Genomic DNA, 20,749 nt, shown 5'->3' with positions numbered 1-20,749 from the left:
TGTACAAGTGAATAGTAGACATCAGTTTGGCCAACATTGTAGGCCTGTTGCATCACTGTTGTTCTATGTTAAGTTGTAGGCTATGAAAAAAAACCCCAGCTGGCAGCATGAATAGCCTGACAGCCATATAATAAGTACCGTATGTATAGATTAAAATGTAGAAATGCATAGACTGTGGTGTACCATAAACAGTGTTTAAGTTCAGTGGTGAATTATGCCTCATGTTCACGGCAGTATGACAAACTCCTTACAACAATACATGTACAAGTAGCAACATTATTTTTTTTATGTCGAACATTTTAAGTTTTATCTACTAACCTCATGAATAGTTTTTTAGAGTGTAGTTACTTAGTTATATTACTTAGTTCGAGACGAGTTAAGCCCTCCTTACACTGACAGACTTTGAAATATTTCTACGGTCTCAGACCCTCTCACATCTAAAGACAAGTAGTAGAGTTTTAAGTCACAGACTATGATTTTGCAATTTACAGGGATCTTGCAGGGTCACTATTTACAAAACTGCAACTAGATTCCTTTAAATTATTACCCATCGTGCAATAGATAAACAGGAACTGAAATGATAGCCTACTAAACTCAAAGTCGTATTTTCGTGTTTCTGCAGCATTGTTTTCATTCGTGACATCCCTAACCGATATAGAGTTGTTCTGTCACGTGGAAGAGCCGACTAAATATATATATAAGAAATGACAAATATTATAAGAATAAAAAATAATCATATAGGCTACAGCTGTTGCCTACTTTGCCCCTTCCTGTTTGTTGTTGGAGAGAGGTCACTATTGGTTTTTATAGTTCACGTCACTATTTGCATGAGCCACGACTAGAAAGACTTGCGATAATATTGTCGTAACGGCAAAACTAGAAAAGGACTGACTCCGACTGACTTAAACCGCTAAGATTGGCACCTTACACTTAACGATCTGGTTGACGGGAGCGCGCCGCGATTCCAGTACAACTCCTATGATTTCTGTCCGACTTTGGAAAATTAGTCGCCGACTGTGAAAACAGACCAAAATCGTACAATGTAAGGCCGCCATTAATTAGATTGCTGATGGCACTCGAGTTGAGCAGCACAGGTGATCATGATTAGTCATAGAGTGATTTTAAATGCACTCTGTCATGAAAAACCAATCAGACAGGAGGGATGCCATGCTGTTGTTTGTGGGCTATACTCTGTGTCTGGGTGAGTTGGCTTTTATGGCAAGCTGGTACAATGAAAGCTTTTTATGACTACTGATACCTTTCCTGACTGTGGTTTCCAGTCAGAATTATATTATGGTCACCTTGTACCACTGCATAAAGTAAAACATATTGTTTAAGTGAAAATACAATAACAAGAATAAACGTGTCAATGTTCCATTTTGGTATTACAAAAATGTAGCTCTCTGATCCATATACTTTATATTTCCCATAATGGTGTATATCAATAAAGTGAGAGGACATTTATTGATCTATCATCCTCTTATATTTTAATAGTGACACCTCTCTTGGCCAGCCCTGTTTTCGACCCCTGTCACAAATACACCACCTTGGATGAACCCTGGAGAGCTACCAACTACACTGACAACTTCAATCATTGCGACAGTCGAGTCTCCTGGGATGGCTGGTACAGGTTGCTGTATCATGGACAGACTATACGGATGCCCGAGGAGTGCTTACGTAGATCTGGATGCGGCACCGCTGGCCAACTGTGGATGAATGGAACCCACCCCCAACTACAGGATGGGATAGTTACAAGGAAGATATGTAAGGCTTTGGCCTGGCGTGGCTGCTGTTTTGACCGAGGCCCTCCGATTCAAGTCAAAGCTTGTCCAGGAAACTATTATGTCTACCAGTTTGTCCAGCCCAATGGCTGTAATTATGCTTACTGTGCAGGTATGATAACTGGTCTTTTTGTCATCTTCAGTCTTTTAGCTGACTATCAACCACCAAACTTTTTTTTTTGTCCTCACAATCTTTAGTTCACTAACTGGTTTACTTTTGAGGAGCAGATCATATTTGCTTTAAAGCCAAACAATTATTTTGTAGATGTGAACACCATATCCACAAACATTTCTCCTACATCTGCAACTGTGCACACCTCAACAGGTGACAATTTTTCTCTGTTTTATCCATAATCCCTGTAGTTTTATAATGACGTGTGTGTTCTCTGAGAGATTATCAAGAAACTCTGGAATATCACTCTAGTATGACTATGTATTGTGAAGTGAGAAGCATGTACAATGTTTACAGTGACATGAATTTTTTGTACCGTCTCTTGCTCATTCACACTCTCCCTCCTATCTCTGTGTAGTCTCGACTAACCCTTGTGGTGACATCCACTGCACAGAAGATGAGGTATGTGGGGAAGTATATGGAATCTATGGCTGCTTGTGCAAGAGCCATCACCAACCTATCCCAGAGTCATTTGGTAAGCCCTAATCAGATCTGTGCTGATTAGTTTTATGGATGTTAGCATGATACAATACATGTACAACATCTGTCCCTTTCTCAGGATTAGTTGCCACATGCCACAATAGCTCCTGCTGGATTTCACTATCCCGCTGCCTCCTCTTTGAGGCTGGCTTTCCTGCTCAAGTTCTGCACCTCAACGATCCGGGCTGCACAGGCACAGTTCTAGAGGGACAGGTGAAGTTCCATTTCAACAATGACGACCAGAAATGCGGAACTGTTCTAAGGGTGAGGAGCAAAAACAGTTTGATCAACCTACATCTACCAAAACCTCTAATAACTTTCAGCAAATAGATTTACAGATGTAAATACACCCCTTCAATGTTTGTAAACATCCAGAGCCTTGGGTGCGCAGCATGAGGTCAGAAAAATGGCGCATTGGCCTGTTGAGCTGTCAAGGTATGCATGGTCATAGTCATCCCAGGACCGCAAACCATACCGTAATAAATTATTCTTCGCTAATGGCAATTGTCTGCCTGATCCTGAGCTGATAACAGAATGGATAGATGACTTTAACAAGTGGCCAGAGATTCAGTGACCCAGCATATGCGACTATCTGGTTGACAAGCCCAAGGTGAAAAAGTACAAGTAGGCACACATGCGCGCATATGAAGCGTGAAGAGGTCATTTAGCTAAATAAATAAACAGACGTATGCCTTAATGTAGGGATACTTTCCTCATAGATGTGGAGAAACATCCTTATAGCAGTGTCTAAAGTAAACGCAACAGTGACAGAACAGTAACGCCAAAAAGGATCCCTGTTCCGTTTGTGCTGATATGAGAATGAAAACCTATTGTTGTCTTTTCAGGTCAATAAAACCCACTTCATCTACGAGAATTCTATTCAGGGGACAGCCGACTCTGCAGAAGGTCATATTATTAGCAGACAGAGGCAACTGAGTCTGCAGTTTTTCTGTGAATATCCTATAAAACAAAATGATTCCATGGATATGGCTATTCATGTCTTAAAAGGTGATATCTCACATCATAACATTTCGTAAATGAGCCCATTGTAATTTATAGAGTCAAATGTATTGTAATAAAGCTTCATGTATTGAAACTACTTTGAAGCAAAGTCCTTTTGATAAATTGACTGTATAATAGATTTTCATCAAAGGTCAATGGATGCATAGCTTCCTTTTAGTAACAGTCAAGCATTGCAAAAATGTATAGGTTTGTTTAATCCATATTTATATTAGCGGTGAAAAAGTGCTCTCTAATGCACCTAATATGCCTGCAGTGTTATACGCCTGAAGTTATAATGTAACTGTGTTATACGCCTCCTCTGTAATGTAATGTATTATCTTATTATTTATTTTACTTTGTTTTATTTTATTTATAGGCCTAGACCTATACCTATACTTTTTTTCTCTCTCTTTTTACATCTTGTAACTTCATTGTTTCTGTAATCTCGGCTTCATTGAATATGAGGGCTTCCCTCAATGACCCTCCGAGAATAAATAAAGGTTGAATGAATGAATGAATGAAAGTTGCCTGCAACACACGGGACATACCAAGTTCAGATAACTCCATATAAGGATGCAGACTTCACACAGCAATTTAGTGGCAATGTGACTGGGCAACCTGAGGAGACTATCTACATAGCCGTGGACGTGAAAGGAGTGGACGGCCGCCAGTTCTCCAGTGTTTTGGACTCCTGTTGGGCCACACCCATCAATGGTTCAACCTCCTCCATCAACTGGGACCTCATCACAAATCAGTTTGTTGACATGAAATAACAATTGCCACTTACATGTTCAAAATTCTCACCATTAGTCTAAATTCAATGGGCTGTCCACAAGCAGCCGTTTCTCCTTCAGGAAGTTCACCTTCGATGGGGCTCCCTCTCAGGTGTACCTCCACTGCAGCCTTCACCTTTGCCCTTTGGTGGGCAACAGCTGCATCCCGGTGAGCCTCAATGCCCCATCTCCACATCTTATGGAGTCGGATGTCTGTTGAAAAGATCTTGAGATTGAAATATTCTGGTGTGAACTTCAGTGCAGAATGACACTTTTAGTAGTGAATGAGAGAAGTACCTCCTCAGACTCTCTAGTTTGTTCATATGTTAGAAAAACAAATAACAACGAATGTTTGGACACAACCAAAGTCCTTTTTTAGGCAAGTCCTAGGCATCCTATTCGGCGGCCATATTGGCGTTACAAACTAGCCCCATGCATTTCTATGGAGGATTTTTTGAGTGCTGTGTCTCCTCATTACAAACTAGACACAACCCCATGCATTTGATTTTTTCCCCAGAACTGTGACCGTGTCCATCAGCACAAAGCCCGCAGATCTGCAGACAACCAAGATAATATCACTGTTTGTTGTGGGCCACTATTCCCTGCTAGGAATACAGGTAAATGGTTACACAACATGTGGTTTTCAGACTCGCAGCAATTTGCCTTATACACCCGGTGGCCAGAACGAGGCTATAGGGTACACTTGCCATCACACTTCAGTCCAGCAGATGGTGGTAATGCACTCCGTTTGCAAACTGCCAAAAAGAAGAAGAAGAAGAAAAAGGTGGTTACTCCAAAGATTGTTAAGGTGGAGCGGGTGGGTGAATTAGGCAAATTAGTTTCTGCTATATGTTACATTTCTCTCTCTGTCTGTCTAGATGTGCTGAACATCCTGGCTCCACTGCCAAAGAGACACTCTCCTAAGCTGTAAACATCTTTCATTTCCATTCCTCATCATTATCTTTGATCTGTGTAAATGATTAATGAAATATATGAAATTGTTTTTTTTTTTTTTAAAAAAAAGACTATTTTTGTATGATCGAAAAAATAGTAAAGACATACTTCAGAATCAGAATCATGGCCAGGTTTGCGTAAACAAACAAGGTATTTTACTCCGGTTAATCTTTGCTCTCTGTACAACACACTTACCATATAATAATAAAAAATAAAAACCATAAAAAAAGAATAACAGTACAGTAAGAATAGAATAAAGGGCAGTAGAATATGGCTATATAAGAATAAATACAGTATGTACATTTGCTAATAAATAAATAGACACTATGGGTAGGGTAATGTCCCTGTCAAGGTTGCCAAGTCCTGGCCACCTCAACAGACACAGGCAAGATGCAATATACAGTTGAAAAGAGGGTGGAAATAGTGCAATATCAGTATAGACTGAGGTTTAAGATTACATTTAAATATAGTAAAAGGCAGTTCAGTGTACTGATAATGTATTAATAACAATACTATAACTGTAAGGTTGAAGTACACATGAGGTAGATGAGCAGAGCAGTGTTGATTGCCTTTGTACAGGGTGGGGACTGTTTGAGTGTTCAACAGAGTGACTGCTTGGGGGAAGAAGCCGTCTTTGTGTCGGCTGGTTTTGGCAAACACTGCCCTGTATCGTCTACCAGAGGGAAGGAAGTTGAACAGTATTTACATAGGCCTACTTTTACATACTTTTAGAAATATAGTACAGAGGTCCAATGCATTCTGGATCAATCTAGTGTGCCCCAAGGTCAAATAAAATTCAGAGGAATGTTTACTTCAGTATGTTGGGCAATGAATTGGTAGAGGTAGACTAAATGTTTAGTATTTCATTAAGAATAGTATGTAGGTATTTTGATTTTGGTAACAGTCAAGTTATCCAACTCCAACCCAGTAGGTGGAGGTGGTATTTGCAGTTGTATGACTACACCGATTTTTTTTTTTTTTTATGTGACATGCAAGAAAGATGGATCCATCCATCATGTTCTTAATTATTCTCCAGACAAAGAGAAAATCTGAAGAGGGAAGTGAAAGCCTTTTCTTTAGACACCTTATTAGGTGAGCCTAGATCAGAAAACATCACTAGTTCTATGATGAACATTTATCAAAGAAACAAAATTAGCAAACATGATTTAGTTTTTGCGTGTGTGTGTTGTTTTCCCTTTTTATTTAATTTCCATGTGATTGCACCTCAGTCCAGTAGATGGCGGTAACACACTTTGTCTGTAAACTAACTGGCATAAAACCGAAGAAGAACAGAAGAAGAAGAAGATGGCTCCATCCTCGCTGGAATTTGTTTATGTACTTGGCTAGATCAACGATTTTATACATTGATGATTTAGAATGAATCTTCTAGTGAAAGAAAACACTGCATAATGAGTTGCGCAACCTTTCAGTCACAACTTGGGTGCATAATGCAGATTTTAGCTGAAGCGGCAGTGGAAGAACTAGGCAGACTGCTCGATGAAAGCTCTGCTGTTGTACTGCCCATAGAGACCGCGCACCTTGCAACAAACAGTAATCTCAAAATAAAACTACAGAGAGAACACAAAGCCAAAACCGTAAGTTTGACCATTACTCGGCTGATTACAAGGCTGACCCTAGATTCTCAGTTGTAATTTTGTTCGGTCTTGCATATCCCTCGCTCATTTGTATTTACAAAGGTATTGTTGGGAAATTACCAGATTATATTTCAGACATGCTTGTGTGGAATTCTGGTCCCTATCAGACCAGATCAAATGACTGTTTGATGCTCAAGGTTCCTCGTATCCACTCTGAGTTGGGAAAGTCGACCTTTTGTTAGTGCCCCTACTTCCTGGAATAATCTTCAGTGTAATATAAAAATGAACTCTATACTTTCCTATAATCAATTCAGATCTGTAATCACAAACCTTCCTATGTCAATGTGTACCTGCTTTAAGTAAATGTCTTTATTATTATTATTATTATTATTATTATTTTATTATTAAGATGTTATGTATTTTCCCCTTCCTCCTCTATAATGTAATGTATGTTATCTTATTATTTATTTATTTTACTTTGTTTTATTTTATTTATAGGCCTAGACTTATACCTATACTTTTTTTCTCTCTCTTTTTACATCCTGTTACTTCCCTCAATGACCCTCTGAGAATAAATAAAGGTTGAATGAATGAATTTGAACATTCTTTTGCAGAGGGAGTTTGCGTTTTTTATGGAGGTCCTGAGTAAATCAGCTGTGGACAAAGTGATGCTTTTGGTCAACAAGATAAAGTTCCAGTGGCAAGAATGTGAAAATAATTGTCCTAAAGGCCAGACAGAGTGGAGAGATGCTCTATTCAAAGCCCCTGACCACTTCACTTACACTGCAAATGGTTGGTAGCTTTTTAATACTAACTGCTTTTATAGGCCTATGCGTGTAGCTTAACGTTTGTGCTTAAGAGTTGCTTCATACAGAAGACATACACAGATATGCACACATGTGCATTGATATAAACAGTGCCCAGTAATGGTGTGAGTGGGTCAGACGTGACCCCCAAAACAGGAGTGGAATCATTTACTGATTGTTTGATAAACAATGAAAAGTTGAACAGACTGAGTTGCACAAACGGAGCTCATTACTGATCAGAATCAGTTTTTCAGTTTTATTGGCCAAGTATCCTTACGTACATAAGGAATTTGACATCGGTAGGTGTTAACTCTCTATACATTCAACAAATAGACATGTAGTAGTAACAAATAGACATGTAGTAGTAACTTTTACATTCAGTAGACAAATATGATGTGGTTGTCTTTCACCGACACACTTGTAACAACTATCCAAAGGTGATTCACAGGAATTGTCGGCTTGCACTGCAAAAAATGAAATCTAACCAAGTGTTATTAATCTTGTAATAAGATCAAAAAATCTATTTGGTATCGTTTTTAGTATGAAAAGACTTACCTAGTGCTCTCCCGTAAGACCATTTTGACTTAATTTAAGAAGACTTTGACTTATTTTAAGGAGTCTTATCAAGACAAATTTACTTAACGCACTGGCAGACAAATTTGCTTGTTTTTAGGACAAATTTGCTTAACGCACTGGCAGAAAAATATGCTTGTTTTCAGGATGAGATGTCTTAAAATAAGTCAAACTTTTCCTAAATTAAGTCAAATGATTTCACGAGAAAGCGCTAGGTAAGTCTCTTTATACTGAAAACAAAACAAACTAGTTATTTTTATCTTGATATAAGACTAATAATCTTGGTTAGATTTTATTAGATAAGCAGTTTTTTGCAGTGTGGTAGACCAGGGATCTTGCCACCATACAAACATTCGGACAAACCTGCACCTGCCCAAGACACATCATAGAATAAGAAGTACTCACTTGCACTCTACCCCCTTGGTGCTCATGGAACAGGACTGCAGAATCAGCAACACTCTATGGGCCACTTCAGATGACTAAACCCAAAGGAAGAGCAAGAGCACACAAATAGCTTATAGAATGTTTAATAGGTTCATACGACCATTGTTTTGATGCACACCGTGTCTTCATTACCGTGTCAAAGGACCCTAATATAAATTCTGGGCAAAGTCTAAAGTCTAACCAAAGCTTGCTTAATAAGTCTACACAAAATCTGTTTGCAAATCTAATACCATGAGAAATATCCTAAGCACCCAAACATTGTTGGGTCAGCTAAAAGCATGTGATGTCGTTATGGGTGAGAACTTCACTCATAGACTGACTTTGCAGTATTTAAATTAGGGCCCAAAAAATTGTGGCCAAGGTGTACTGAGTTAAATGAACTCCTCTCCTCTGTGACAACTTTGTGTTGGTTAGTAGTAGGAGGTAGGCATAACACATCAGATACCCAATACCATGTCCGTATAATGTCTGTGTATTGTAAAAAATGTCAATGCACTGTGTTGCACAGATATACTAATGTTAGCATGGAAGCCATCACAATCTGTTGCCATTTCTAGGTTATTTTTTTTAACTACTTTAAGCGAATGTTTTTTTTTTCTGTGCATTATGATAGTCAAGACTGGGAAGTTCTGTGAAGCTCCAAAATGATAATACAAGTGCAGCCTTTTGTTTTGTTATTTTGTTCATATTACAGGACCACCAACAACTGGGAATTCTTCTGAAGAATCCTCATCCGAGTGTGATGCACAGGAGGAGGAGGGGCGCTCAGAAGAACAGGAGCAGCAGCGAGAAACCAACACAGACCTGATTGTGGGGCACAGTGATGGACAGAGTGGTTGGACTTCACCTCAGATTGACGTGTCTGCTCTGCTGCGATTCACTTGTGAGACGTGTGGCAAGATTTTCACTGAGAGGTTGCCCTTTAAGCGTCATATCAGGGTACACGCCAAAGCATTCAGCTGCCCGTTATGTGCCAAGTGCTTCACCTGGCAGAGTACACTGGATGCCCACATACAGCTGCATTCTGGTGAGAAACCCTTCAATTGTGACAGCTGCCCCAAGGGCTTCTCACTTAAGAGCAGACTGGAGTCTCACAAACGCCATCATATTGCAAATCAGCAGATTAACTGTGCCCACTGCCAAAAGAGCTTCCCTAGCCAAAGTCGTCTGGACCGCCACAAGTGCAGTGCGGTCAAGACTTCCTTTGTCTGCCCCACCTGCGGAAAGACCTTTGTGTCCAAGAGCCGCATGCTGGACCACCAGACGCTGCATTCAGGTGAGAGACCCTTCTGTTGCGAGGTCTGTGGCCTCTTGTTCAGCTGTGAACGCTACCTGAAGAACCACCAGAAGAGCCACCAGAGTATCAGTTGCCATGTGTGTGACACATGTGGCAAACGTTTTAATCACGCCACTGGCCTGACAAAGCACAGTTTGGTCCATACAGGCGAACAGCCCTTTGTCTGTCATCTTTGCGGCCGACGCTTCAGCCTTGCCGGTAACCTGAAGCGCCACCAGATCACCCACACTGGACAGAAACTGTATGGGTGCACCGTTTGCCCAAAAAGGTTCACTGCATCTCATTCACTTAAATCCCACCTGCTGAGCCACAATGGGGTCAAGCCATTCAGCTGCGATGTCTGTGGCAAGGGTTTTGTGAACCCAGCCTACCTGAAGAGGCACACCCACATCCACATGCCCAGGCGGCCATTCGCTTGCAAGATCTGTGCCAAGAGCTTCAGCTTTCCCAGTCTGCTCAGCAAGCACATGAACGTGCACACAGGGAGGCAGGGTCTCTCGCCGGCCCGGGAGTACCCGTGCGGACACTGTGACAAGGTCTTCTCGCTCAAGAGCTCACTCGCCATCCACCAGCGCGTCCACACGCAGGAGAAGCCCTACAGCTGCCGCATCTGTGGGAAGCGGCTGGCCTACGCGGGCGGCCTCAGCACGCACATGCGAGTCCACACGGGGGAGTGGCCGTACGGCTGCGACGCCTGCGGGAAGCGCTTCAGCCAGGCCGCACACCTCAAGAACCACCAGCGTGTGCACACAGGCCTCAGGGTCTTACATTGTGCAAACTGCGGGAAGAAATTTGGAGACCGGAAGCACCTTAGACTTCACAATTGTGAACTTCAAAAATACCTGTGAGGGAAGGATCTGGTGCTCGTGTAACCAGGCGCCCAAAACAATGCTCATTTCATACCCTGCAAATCCACAGAAACATGGATGGGTCAGTGCTAGTGTTTGTTGTATGTATTGTGTATGTGTATAAGTACTCTTTTGATCCCGTGAGGGAAATTTGGTCTCTGCATTTATCCCAATCCGTGAATTAGTGAAACACACTTAGCACACAGTGAACACACAGTGAGGTGAAGCACACACTAATTCCGGCGCAGTGAGCTGCCTGCAACAACAGCAGCGCTCGGGGAGCAGTGAGGGGTTAGGTGCCTTGCTCAAGGGCACTTCAGCTGTGCCTACTGGTCGGGGTTCAAACCGGCAACAAGTCCGAAGCGCTAACCAGTAGGCCACGGCTGTAATGCACAGACAAGGAGCTTCTCTGTAAGTCACACCATTACTGTAAAACTTCTAATGCACTTATATTACCTATGTTCCTCTAGATATTACAACTACATCAGTTAATACACTATGTGTTATTGTAGTTAGCCACAAACTCTATTTCTATTGTAGAAACAATAACATTTCTGAAATGATCATATATGCTAAAATAACACAACTGTTAAATGTTTTATTAAAATGATACCTGTGGGTTTTTCCAAAAACAATAACTTATGCTTGTCCAGTACTGTCTCTACGTGATTTGCCAATTCTTCACTCGTTCTCCTGACATGCCACACCATAAATTATTTATTCTCTGATAGTTATTACTTCTTCTTATAAGTTGTCCCTGGTCTCTTTTCTGCCTGGCAGGTTCATTACCTAACTGTTCCTCAAGAAGCACATGCTCAACCATGTTCTGGCAAGCCCTTTCAACAACTGTGATGGCAACAACTGGCAAGGGCTTAGTCAGCTCAGTCCACCTGAAAATGCCCAGGCACAGATGCATGCCTAGAAGACCATTTGTTAGTCAGGTCTGTGACAAGAGATGCAGCTGGCAGTCTGCTAAATAAGCATACTTTACACAACAGAGCCTTGCTCTATGGAGCCCCAAAAGGTCACCTGTAGCCACTGTAACAGGAAGTTCCTACTGAAGGCCTCGCTCCACATCCACCAGCATGTTTGTTTAAAAGAGAGGCCCTACAGGTGTTGTATCTGTGGGAAACAACTAGTCTACGCTGGTGCATGGAGCACACATGCGCATACATGGTAGGGATACTAGTCCAAGCGCTTCAGTCAGGCTACACCTAAAAAAGGGACCTGGAATAGTTTGAAGAAATGAGCTTAGTGAGCTGAACACCTGTAGAATTGTGTGTGTGTGTGTGTGTGTGTGTGTGTATTGTATTGTAAACATAAAACATTCCTTCACTAATTGTCATTAATTGTCTACAAATGTTTTCTTTTACACTATGTTCTTGACATTAAAAAATGGTTACTCTGTTTCATTTTTTACTATTGTAGCATTTAGTTTTTAGAAAATGTACAATACAATAATTGTACAAGTGAAATGTAGACATCAGTTTGGCCAACACTGTAGGCCTGTTTGTTTATTGTGGCAGCAAAAATAGCCTGGCACAGACAGCCGCAAGTATTAGTAAAATCTAGAAATTCATAGACTTGGTACCATAAACAGTGCTTTTAAGTTCAGTAGTGAATTATGCCATTTGTTCAATTCAATGTTTTATAAACATTGTTAGGACATAATTGAATTGTGCATGCTTTGCTGAACTTGACCAGGGTACACTTTTTTTTTACATGAATCACTTTAATAGCTAAGCCATTCCAGAATGGACACTGCATACTTGTTCTGATAGAAACAACTAGATACTCGTATGTTACCACAGTAAGCATGGTTAAAGTTCCTGATATGTTGTTTAATAGCGTGACATAACACACTTTATTTAAAACGTGGTGATTCTGAACAGAACTAAAACGGCAGCTTCCCAAAATTCATCTTGATTGATCGGCCAATCAGCTGTTCAGCACTTCACAGAATTTAAGTGGAATGATTAGGGCGGGGTTTGTGCCATGATAAATTAAGCGCCATTTTGGGAGAAGTCACGCTTCCAATCAGGAACGTTCGTTTTACATCAGAGGACTCTGGCACGTCTAAAGAGAAATGCTTTCGCTTGTACCGCTCTGCTCTTAAAACTGGGCATTTGGTGGTATCTTCCGCTGGTAAAAGTGGTGCTCGGTCAGGTTGTTTAAAAACTCTCAACACTTGCAATGAAGGGCCTGGTTCAGGAGGACGCACCCGATAGTGGGTACGGATGCTTGGTTACGAATCGCTTTGGTCAGCTTTTCGATGATGAGTCAGACCCGTTTGACATCCTTCAGCAAGCACAGGTGGAGAAGCCAAAAGCCAAGAAGAAAGAGGATTCTAAGAAACCTGGGAAGGGGGTTAAGAAAGGGTCTCAAAGGGACCGAAAGACCCTTGTCACAGTCGCTTGCGACGGAGATAACGTTTCCAGTGACAAAAGTTTACCAGGTGAGTAAACATTATCGATAATGTTAACATTAACAGGCTTATAGTTAACGTTAGCACACATGCTACTGGATAGCTAACCTTACTGAGTAAATTTAAGTTGTTACGTTGCCGTTGCTATTGATTCTCTTCTCTAGCTAGCTTCTCTACGCGGATCAGTTTCACATAATGTGCTGTCAGCTGATGGACCGGGATAAAGTAAACGTTAACGTTCACTGTGTTCTAGCATGCTCCGGGGCTTGAAACGTTGTTGTGCACCTGCTACCAGAAGCTGTCATGAACTTACTGGTTTGGATTGTGTTGTCTTTCAATTAAAATGGTTTAACTTTATCCATAATGACGTAATATAGTTATCTCTGTTCATGACTGACTTGCTTCATGTGCTTTCTGCAGCCCAGAAACGTCCCGAGAAGGGAGAGAGACGAGTCAATTTCACTGATGGGAGGGGGAATGAGAACGAGGCTGATCTTGGCTTCTCTGTTGAGAGGCAAGTATGCAGCAAGCTATGCACAAACTAAATGGCAATGCACCACAGAAGAGCCTCTTGTCTCTGCTTGGTAACTCGAGTTCAAAACCAGGGTATTGGTTAGCACCTGCTCAACATGTTTTGTACAGCCCAGTGATTGTACAGTTAATCAAAAACACTCCTAGAGAAGGTTTGCTGTTTCTGAATGACCTTTTTGTGTTCATTGTTTCCCTTTCAGACCTGTTGAACATGGTGAGCGAGGTGGAAGAGGACGTGGAGGAGGAAGGGGCCGTGGAGGAAGAGGAGCAGGTGGTGGATATACCCGGTCCACCGATGGCTTTGACCCTAGAGGCAAGAGGGAGTTTGAGCGCCACAGTGGCAGTGATCGAACGTAAGGCCATTTGGTTAACTTTTGAGCAAGGCCCTTTTGGTTTGTGAATACTGTTGTCCTGAGTTGCATTGGTCTTGTTACAGGAGTGTCCGACCTGAGGAGAAAAGGGGAGGCAATGGCTCTCGAAACTGGGGTTCTATGAGAGACCACATGAGGTGAGCACCGGAAGCTCCTCCGTAAACGTGCTCACACACTGTTGATCACTTGAATGAATGGGGGAAACAATATGGGCAGTGTATAATGATGATGATACAGGTTATATATGGGCATTCTTATTTATAACCTGTATCATTATCTGGCACTACTGTTACCAAAGAGTGAATCTGCAAATGACTTGTCTTGCTGTGTAATGCTGTTTATTAGGCAAAATGGAAAGGCAGCTGAAGCCCATAATGAGTATTGATTTTAGGCTAAGGTTGAAATGTAAAGAATCTAAAAATTCTCTTCTGATATCACTTACACCTGAGGCTATTTTGAGTTAAATTGAGCAGTCATTGACGGTGAGGGTTTTACTAAATATTTTAATGCTGAACAATTTTAAGATGTGTTATACTGGCAACAACTGTGGCATGACATTTTTTGAAATGTACCCATGTTTTCCCTGACTTGACTTAGACTTTCATATAGGGGGCAGGTTGTCTCCTTGGAGACATTGTGTGCACCCATGTTTCTACAGTAGCCCAGAAAGGACGACAACTTTTTGTGTTGTGGAGTTTGAGAACCCAGATTCTGACATGGTAGTGTCATGTTAAAGCTGCAGTTGGCAAGTCTGACAGATTGAGGGGACTTAGCCAACATTTTGAATGTCTACAACTCTCATGCACCCTCATCAAGTTTTGCTTGTCAGTGTGCACCAGACTGTGACAGTCAGATCTCACTCAGCCCTGTTCTGATTGGACCAGAAGAACTGGGAGCTGTGGATTTTTGCAAAACAAATAACAGGCTCTAGGTGGCGGTAGAAGTGTGGGTATTTTGATTGCAACCAGGATTGTAACTTTTTACATTTGTGTCAAAACAGATCAGTTGCAGCCCTCAGCTACTGAAAATGATTGCCAGTTGAACTAAAAAAGCATTGGTGCTCACATTCAGCCTTGAAACAATATAGCCAAAATTGGATACAAGGTCCATGGACCCTGTGGTATTTATTTTTGCAGGTTAAATGCAATATCTATGCATAGTGAAGTCCTCGCTTGACATGTTTTGACTTGATGCAGTTGTAAGCATGCATTTTCTTACAAACTTGAAGACAAGTGTTTGGTTGGTTGCAATCTTCAACCTCACCACTAGATGCCACCATTATCAAGTAACACCAGAACTGTATATAGATATATACAGCTTTGGTAACACTACCCAGCCTTTGACTTGCTGGCATACTAATATTGAGCTAGCCACTGTCAATATTGCATCTATGCTGTGGTATTACTATGATTTAAACAAATCATCTAGTGTGTGTGTGTGTTTTTTTTTTTTTTTAAGAAACCCGTTTGGCAGTTTTGTTTAGTGTTTCGACACTTAATTCATCTGTTAATTCAGTTTTCCATGGTTCTGCAGCTGGTTTCCACTTCTCTATGGTTCGGCAGCGTAACGGTGGCAACACTGGCGTAGTGCTAGTGTTGAACAAGCTGAGCGTTTAACTTGGTTCAACTTTCAAAGCGCAACGCGAGCATATTCAATTCACAAACCCTTTGTGTTGCTTAGGAACAAGATAAAACTTATGTTCTGAGCGTTGCGTTACGTTTGCCAATGTGATCCCCGCCTAACTGCTGGTAGTCAGCTTTGGCTTTAACAATAAACAAATAACAGATGTACAGCTAGTTCTGTAATCTAGTGACCCTGTATACTGTGAGGAAATGCACCTTAGTTCCCAGTCATGGTCATAAGGCTTTTTATCATGTAGACTGTTTTGTAATTCAGTGCAACAGTGGATGAAGCACCTGTTGAGGAAATGGGACATGGAGAAGATGTTCCTGAGGCAGTTGTGGTTGATGCAGAGAACTGGTGAGTCCTAGTAACTTTAATTGATCAACATGGATAAAGCATTAGTTTACGTTTTGAGTGTTTATCCATATGACTATTACATTTATTCATTTTTGGCTGATTTATTTATCCAATGTCACATACAGCAATAGAAAAACATTTAAGCTACAGTTGCAGCATTAGAATAACATTTTAAGCTACATGTTGATGTGCTATAGCGCTCCAGAGGGCGAGGAGGTTGTGGAGGTAGCTATTGAGATGTCCCTGGATGAGTGGAAGGCCCTTCAGAAACAAAGTCGCCCCAAAAACGAGTTCAACATTCGCAAAGCAGAGTCTGCTGTGCCCACCAAGGCGGTGGTCATCCACAAGTCCAAATTGCAAGAGGTTAGTTTGTTTAACCTGTTTAGTACCACCGCTGAAGTCTATAAAGACTGGTTTTACCTCTGCAAGTCCCCCCCACTTGGCCATCTTGGTAGAGCACTTTGGGCAGCTATTTTCCTATTCAGGTGGGATGTATACATACTGGTCATATGGACATACAAAGTACATCAGGCGAATCTGTTTAAATCTGAATTAGACAAAATATATAAATAACCCCCCCCTCTAAAATAAGGCTTAAGGAAAAATGGTTTTATGTACATTACAGGAAAGGGGTGGGGTACAGACAACTGCCATATTGACATTACAAACAAATCCCATGCATTTCAATGGGGGATTCTTTGTTTTGTCCTTGTTAAAGTCTGGTAAAACTGTCATGAAATCAGGATGCTGCATGGAAATGAATCCACATTTTACTTTTGAGGCATTTATCGTGTGATTCTTAGGCAGTCTTCCTGTACATGATTAAGCCTAGTCCTACACTGAATCTTTTCAGTCAGTGAGTGTCTCATTGATCTTTTTAATCCAGGTCTAGGCATAATCCACGTACAGGGTACTGGCCCTTTTATCGCGGGGTGCTAATCGTCTCTCTTGACAGGAGCACGGTGAGATAAATGAACAGCTGGAAGAGGGGGATGTCTTCCTCCGTCGCCCTGCCAACGACATCACCTGTAAGATGGAGATCAACTTTGGCAGCCTGGCCCGACCCTCACGTGGTGGCCGAGGTGGCCGTGGCGGACGCGGAGGCCGTGGGGGCTCCAATGAAGCGCGCACCCAAGTGTCACCCAACAAGCACATGGTTGCGGTAGGTTACACAAGTTGCAAGGGGCAGGGTAGTCTGCAGAAGGCACCTGGTTTCCTTTTAATCGCTTATCTGGTTGCATTTTTGTTCAGCCAATGACTTTGTTTTCATTTTAGGTCCCTAACCCAGATGACCCTGATGATTTCCCTGCTCTGGCCTGAGGGTCAAGAAACGTGGTCTCTTGTCTTGTCACTGGGCCTTCAGTACACCTCCACTTGAGTAGGAGCGCACTTACAGGCTTTTGTTCTTATTGAACCCACTGAGCTGCATTTTTCCAGATATGTGTACTTTGGAATAATAAGCCTGTGTTGAGTAACCTGAAGTTCACCAGTTTACAAATAAATAATGCATGATTGACATATGGTGTTTGATATTCAGCAGTGGTATATAAGTGAATGACATGACTTAAAAAGGCTGATTCAGTATTGGCGTAAAAAAAATTTAAATTGTCAATTAATGCAGTTTCAGCTTTTGTAATGCAAAATTGACACTGGCTTTGTAACTGGTTTGTAAGCATACTAAAATTCAACTCCAAAGTTGCTATTTGTTCCCCGTCTTGCCATTGTAATGTTCCCATTTGGGATCTCAAACTTCTCTTGACCGCAAGGGGGCACTCTAAGACTAAAATGGCAACTTGCTATTGTTCCTACCCTGGCTCCCCTCTGATCAGAAAATGAGAATTGATCTTTGTTTGCTAATGACTGCAGTGAAGGGGCGATTAAATCGAGACATTGCGACCTGTGGCCCCTGCAGCTTCCAGACAATTTGTAATCAGGCAATGGGATGCCATGACCAAACTGTCAAATCCACAAAGATTTTGTGATTATTTTTGTAAGTAGTTGGGGTGCTTCAAATACCTAGTCCTAGGTGTTCAACTATACAGCTTTTCCACTGTTTTATACAAGCCATGTTCATAATGATGGACCATGTCGACTCCATGGCACATCTGGTGGGCAAGCATGTCCTTAATAAAAAAAAAAAAAAAATGCAGTTAACATGGGTGTAGGAATTCTTCTCCGTTTCTGTATCCTTGTGTAAATATGAACAAAATTGATCAGTCTAATGTGCCTCCTGGCAGTATATCAATGGCTACATATTTGTATTTCCAAAATAGCCTTAGGAATTCCGTTCATGGGGCCACACAATAAATTACGTTATGTTACTATACACCAACTGGCCTGTAGGTGGTTGGAGACAGTTTTCTGTGAATATCTCGATAATCAGGGGCCTAGGAGGTCCACCTTTTATGCATGTTGCTCTTAAGGGGCATGTCAACCCATCCCATTACCACTTATTTCATGTATAGTGCCACCTAGTTAAAAATTAAAAAAAAAAAAATTAGGTGTTTTCATCACAATATCTCTGGCTGACAAGGTCAAAACTGCATTTAAAATTAAAAGTGTAGGATCATTATGACACCCTCCTAATGCATTAAAGTTTTGTGTACTTTTCGTTCATGGGGCCTTACAATAAAATAATTTATGTGTACATTTAGTGACGCACACCAACAAGGATTCTGACACTGAAAAAGACCGGGTACACAAAACTTGGTGGGCATGTACCCCCACATGGATAGCATGGAACTGTCATTCTTCGCTTTGATCTGTAGCCCCCGCTGGACTGGACCCCGAAAGGGTAGGGCAGACACAGTTCTTGTGAATATCTTGAGAACTGTAGGGCCTAGATGACCAATTTTTCCAGATGTTTGCTCTCCAGGGGGTCATGTTAACTCCATTCCATGTGCACACATGTGCATAAACAGATACACACGCACACACATACATTTACAGTAATCATATGATGATACATTACTCACACAGTAGACATATGTACGCATGCATGCACATGCACAAACATACGTTATGTTACTATACACCAACTGGCCTGTAGGTGGTTGGAGACAGTTTTCTGTGAATATCTCAAACTGTAGGGTTTAGGAGGACCATTTTTTTTTTGTATGTTGATCTCAAGGGGCCATGTCAACCCATTCCATAACCACTCATTTCATGTATAGCGCCACCTAGTTAAACACAAAAAGTAAAATGAGGTGTTGTAATTGAAGGTATCTGTGACCTAACATAGTCAAAACTGCACGAAATTGGAATTGTAGGATCATTATGACACCCTCCTAATGCATGCCAAGTTTTGTGGAATTCCGTTCATGGGGGCCACACAATAAATTACGTTATGTTACTATACACCAACTGGCCTGTAGGTGGTTGGAGACAGTTTTCTGTGAATATCTCAAACTGTAGGGTTTAGGAGGACCATTTTTTTTTTGTATGTTGATCTCAAGGGGCCATGTCAACCCATTCCATAACCACTCATTTCATGTATAGCGCCACCTAGTTAAACACAAAAAGTAAAATGAGGTGTTGTAATTGAAGGTATCTGTGACCTAACATAGTCAAAACTGCACGAAATTGGAATTGTAGGATCATTATGACACCCTCCTAATGCATGCCAAGTTTTGTGGAATTCCGTTCATGGGGGCCACACAATAAATTACGTTATGTTACTATACACCAACTGGCCTGTAGGTGGTTGGAGACAGTTTTCTGTGAATATCTCAAACTGTAGGGTTTAGGAGGACCATTTTTTTTTTGTATGTTGATCTCAAGGGGCCATGTCAACCCATTCCATAACCACTCATTTCATGTATAGCGCCACCTAGTTAAACACAAAAAGTAAAAATGAGGTGTTGTAATTGAAGGTATCTGTGACCTAACATAGTCAAAACTGCACGAAATTGGAATTGTAGGATCATTATGACACCCTCCTAATGCATGCCAAGTTTTGTGGAATTCCGTTCATGAGAGCGTAAGTACGTTATGTTACTATACACCAACTGGCCTGTAGGTGGTTGGAGACAGTTTTCTGGACAAAGTTTTCAACTTTCTTTGGGTCTGCTAAAATGTGTATGAACATTCAGCTTAATGATTTCATCAAGGCCCATTTGGACATGTCAGTTATTTGCACCACTGGTTAGATGTAAAACAGCATTTCTTGCCAGACTAGGCTACTGTTACTTAATTTGTGCATAACAATAACGCTTTCAGACTACTGTTACTTTAATTTGCATTGACAATAAAGTATTACATGAACAAAGCTACTATTTTAGGGTTTTATAACAATGCTACAGTTGTGGTTTCTTATTGGGCTCTGCACATTGGTGGTCTGAGGTCTTTTGGCCATCAAATCCAACATTTGTTTTGGTCCTCCGATGGGAAAAACATACTGTGCAGATGATACTGTGCAGATGGATTATGACCTTTCATATAGCATTGTATTGTAACTCGCTGCAAAATGGGCTTCATTTAAGATTTGATGACAACCCAGGCAAAAGCCTCATCAAAGTAATAAGGCAGGAAGTGGTAGTTCACATCTGAGACGAGGCTTTTGTTGCCATCCACCCCTAAACCACTGCCGGATGGATTTCTGATTGATCATTCTAGGCTGTGGGTCAATATTCATTAAGGCCACAAACTAACGCAACCACCAAATGCTGCATTACAAGAAGGTGCTGATGCAACAAATAGTTAACTGAGACAAAGCTAT

General features: G+C 41.3%; 3 protein-coding genes across 4 annotated transcripts in view; all 3 read left to right on the top strand.

The window, feature by feature from the left end:
• The window catches only part of LOC125304183 (pancreatic secretory granule membrane major glycoprotein GP2-like), a 7,104-nt gene extending 2,896 nt beyond the window's left edge, over positions 1 to 4,208 (top strand). Inside the window, exons 5-12 of the mRNA XM_048258251.1 lie at positions 1,132 to 1,201; positions 1,495 to 1,893; positions 2,047 to 2,106; positions 2,312 to 2,428; positions 2,513 to 2,697; positions 3,279 to 3,466; positions 3,726 to 3,732; positions 3,960 to 4,208. Coding sequence (XP_048114208.1) covers positions 1,132 to 1,201; positions 1,495 to 1,893; positions 2,047 to 2,106; positions 2,312 to 2,428; positions 2,513 to 2,697; positions 3,279 to 3,466; positions 3,726 to 3,732; positions 3,960 to 4,208 — 1,275 coding nt within the window. The remainder of the gene's footprint in view (positions 1 to 1,131; positions 1,202 to 1,494; positions 1,894 to 2,046; positions 2,107 to 2,311; positions 2,429 to 2,512; positions 2,698 to 3,278; positions 3,467 to 3,725; positions 3,733 to 3,959) is intronic.
• A 2,258-nt stretch (positions 4,209 to 6,466) lies between these two features.
• LOC125304734 (zinc finger protein 260-like) lies at positions 6,467 to 10,940 on the top strand. Its single transcript, XM_048259230.1, has 3 exons — positions 6,467 to 6,757; positions 7,372 to 7,549; positions 9,275 to 10,940. Exons 1-3 carry the CDS (start codon positions 6,572 to 6,574, stop codon positions 10,723 to 10,725), a joined length of 1,815 nt encoding a protein of 604 aa, XP_048115187.1. The 5' UTR covers positions 6,467 to 6,571; the 3' UTR covers positions 10,726 to 10,940.
• A 1,789-nt stretch (positions 10,941 to 12,729) lies between these two features.
• On the top strand, positions 12,730 to 17,548 carry zgc:103482 (uncharacterized protein LOC450001 homolog). 2 transcript variants are annotated; one of them, XM_048258170.1, is made up of 9 exons: positions 13,044 to 13,180; positions 13,404 to 13,465; positions 13,571 to 13,664; positions 13,882 to 14,034; positions 14,118 to 14,189; positions 15,949 to 16,032; positions 16,230 to 16,395; positions 16,988 to 17,194; positions 17,308 to 17,548. In XM_048258170.1, the coding sequence occupies exons 2-9, from the start codon at positions 13,405 to 13,407 to the stop codon at positions 17,350 to 17,352; spliced, it is 882 nt and encodes a 293-aa protein (XP_048114127.1). In that variant the 5' UTR covers positions 13,044 to 13,180; position 13,404; the 3' UTR covers positions 17,353 to 17,548. The 2 variants fall into 2 exon arrangements, with proteins under 2 accessions (XP_048114126.1, XP_048114127.1); XM_048258169.1 differs by lacking the exon at positions 13,404 to 13,465 and having other exon boundaries at positions 12,730 to 13,180.
• The last annotated feature ends 3,201 nt before the right edge of the window (positions 17,549 to 20,749 follow it).

The sequence above is a fragment of the Alosa alosa genome, chromosome 12 (genome assembly GCF_017589495.1).
Source record: "Alosa alosa isolate M-15738 ecotype Scorff River chromosome 12, AALO_Geno_1.1, whole genome shotgun sequence".
NCBI classification, from domain to species: Eukaryota; Metazoa; Chordata; class Actinopteri; order Clupeiformes; family Clupeidae; genus Alosa; species Alosa alosa.
This window is presented reverse-complemented; position numbering and strand designations above follow the sequence as displayed.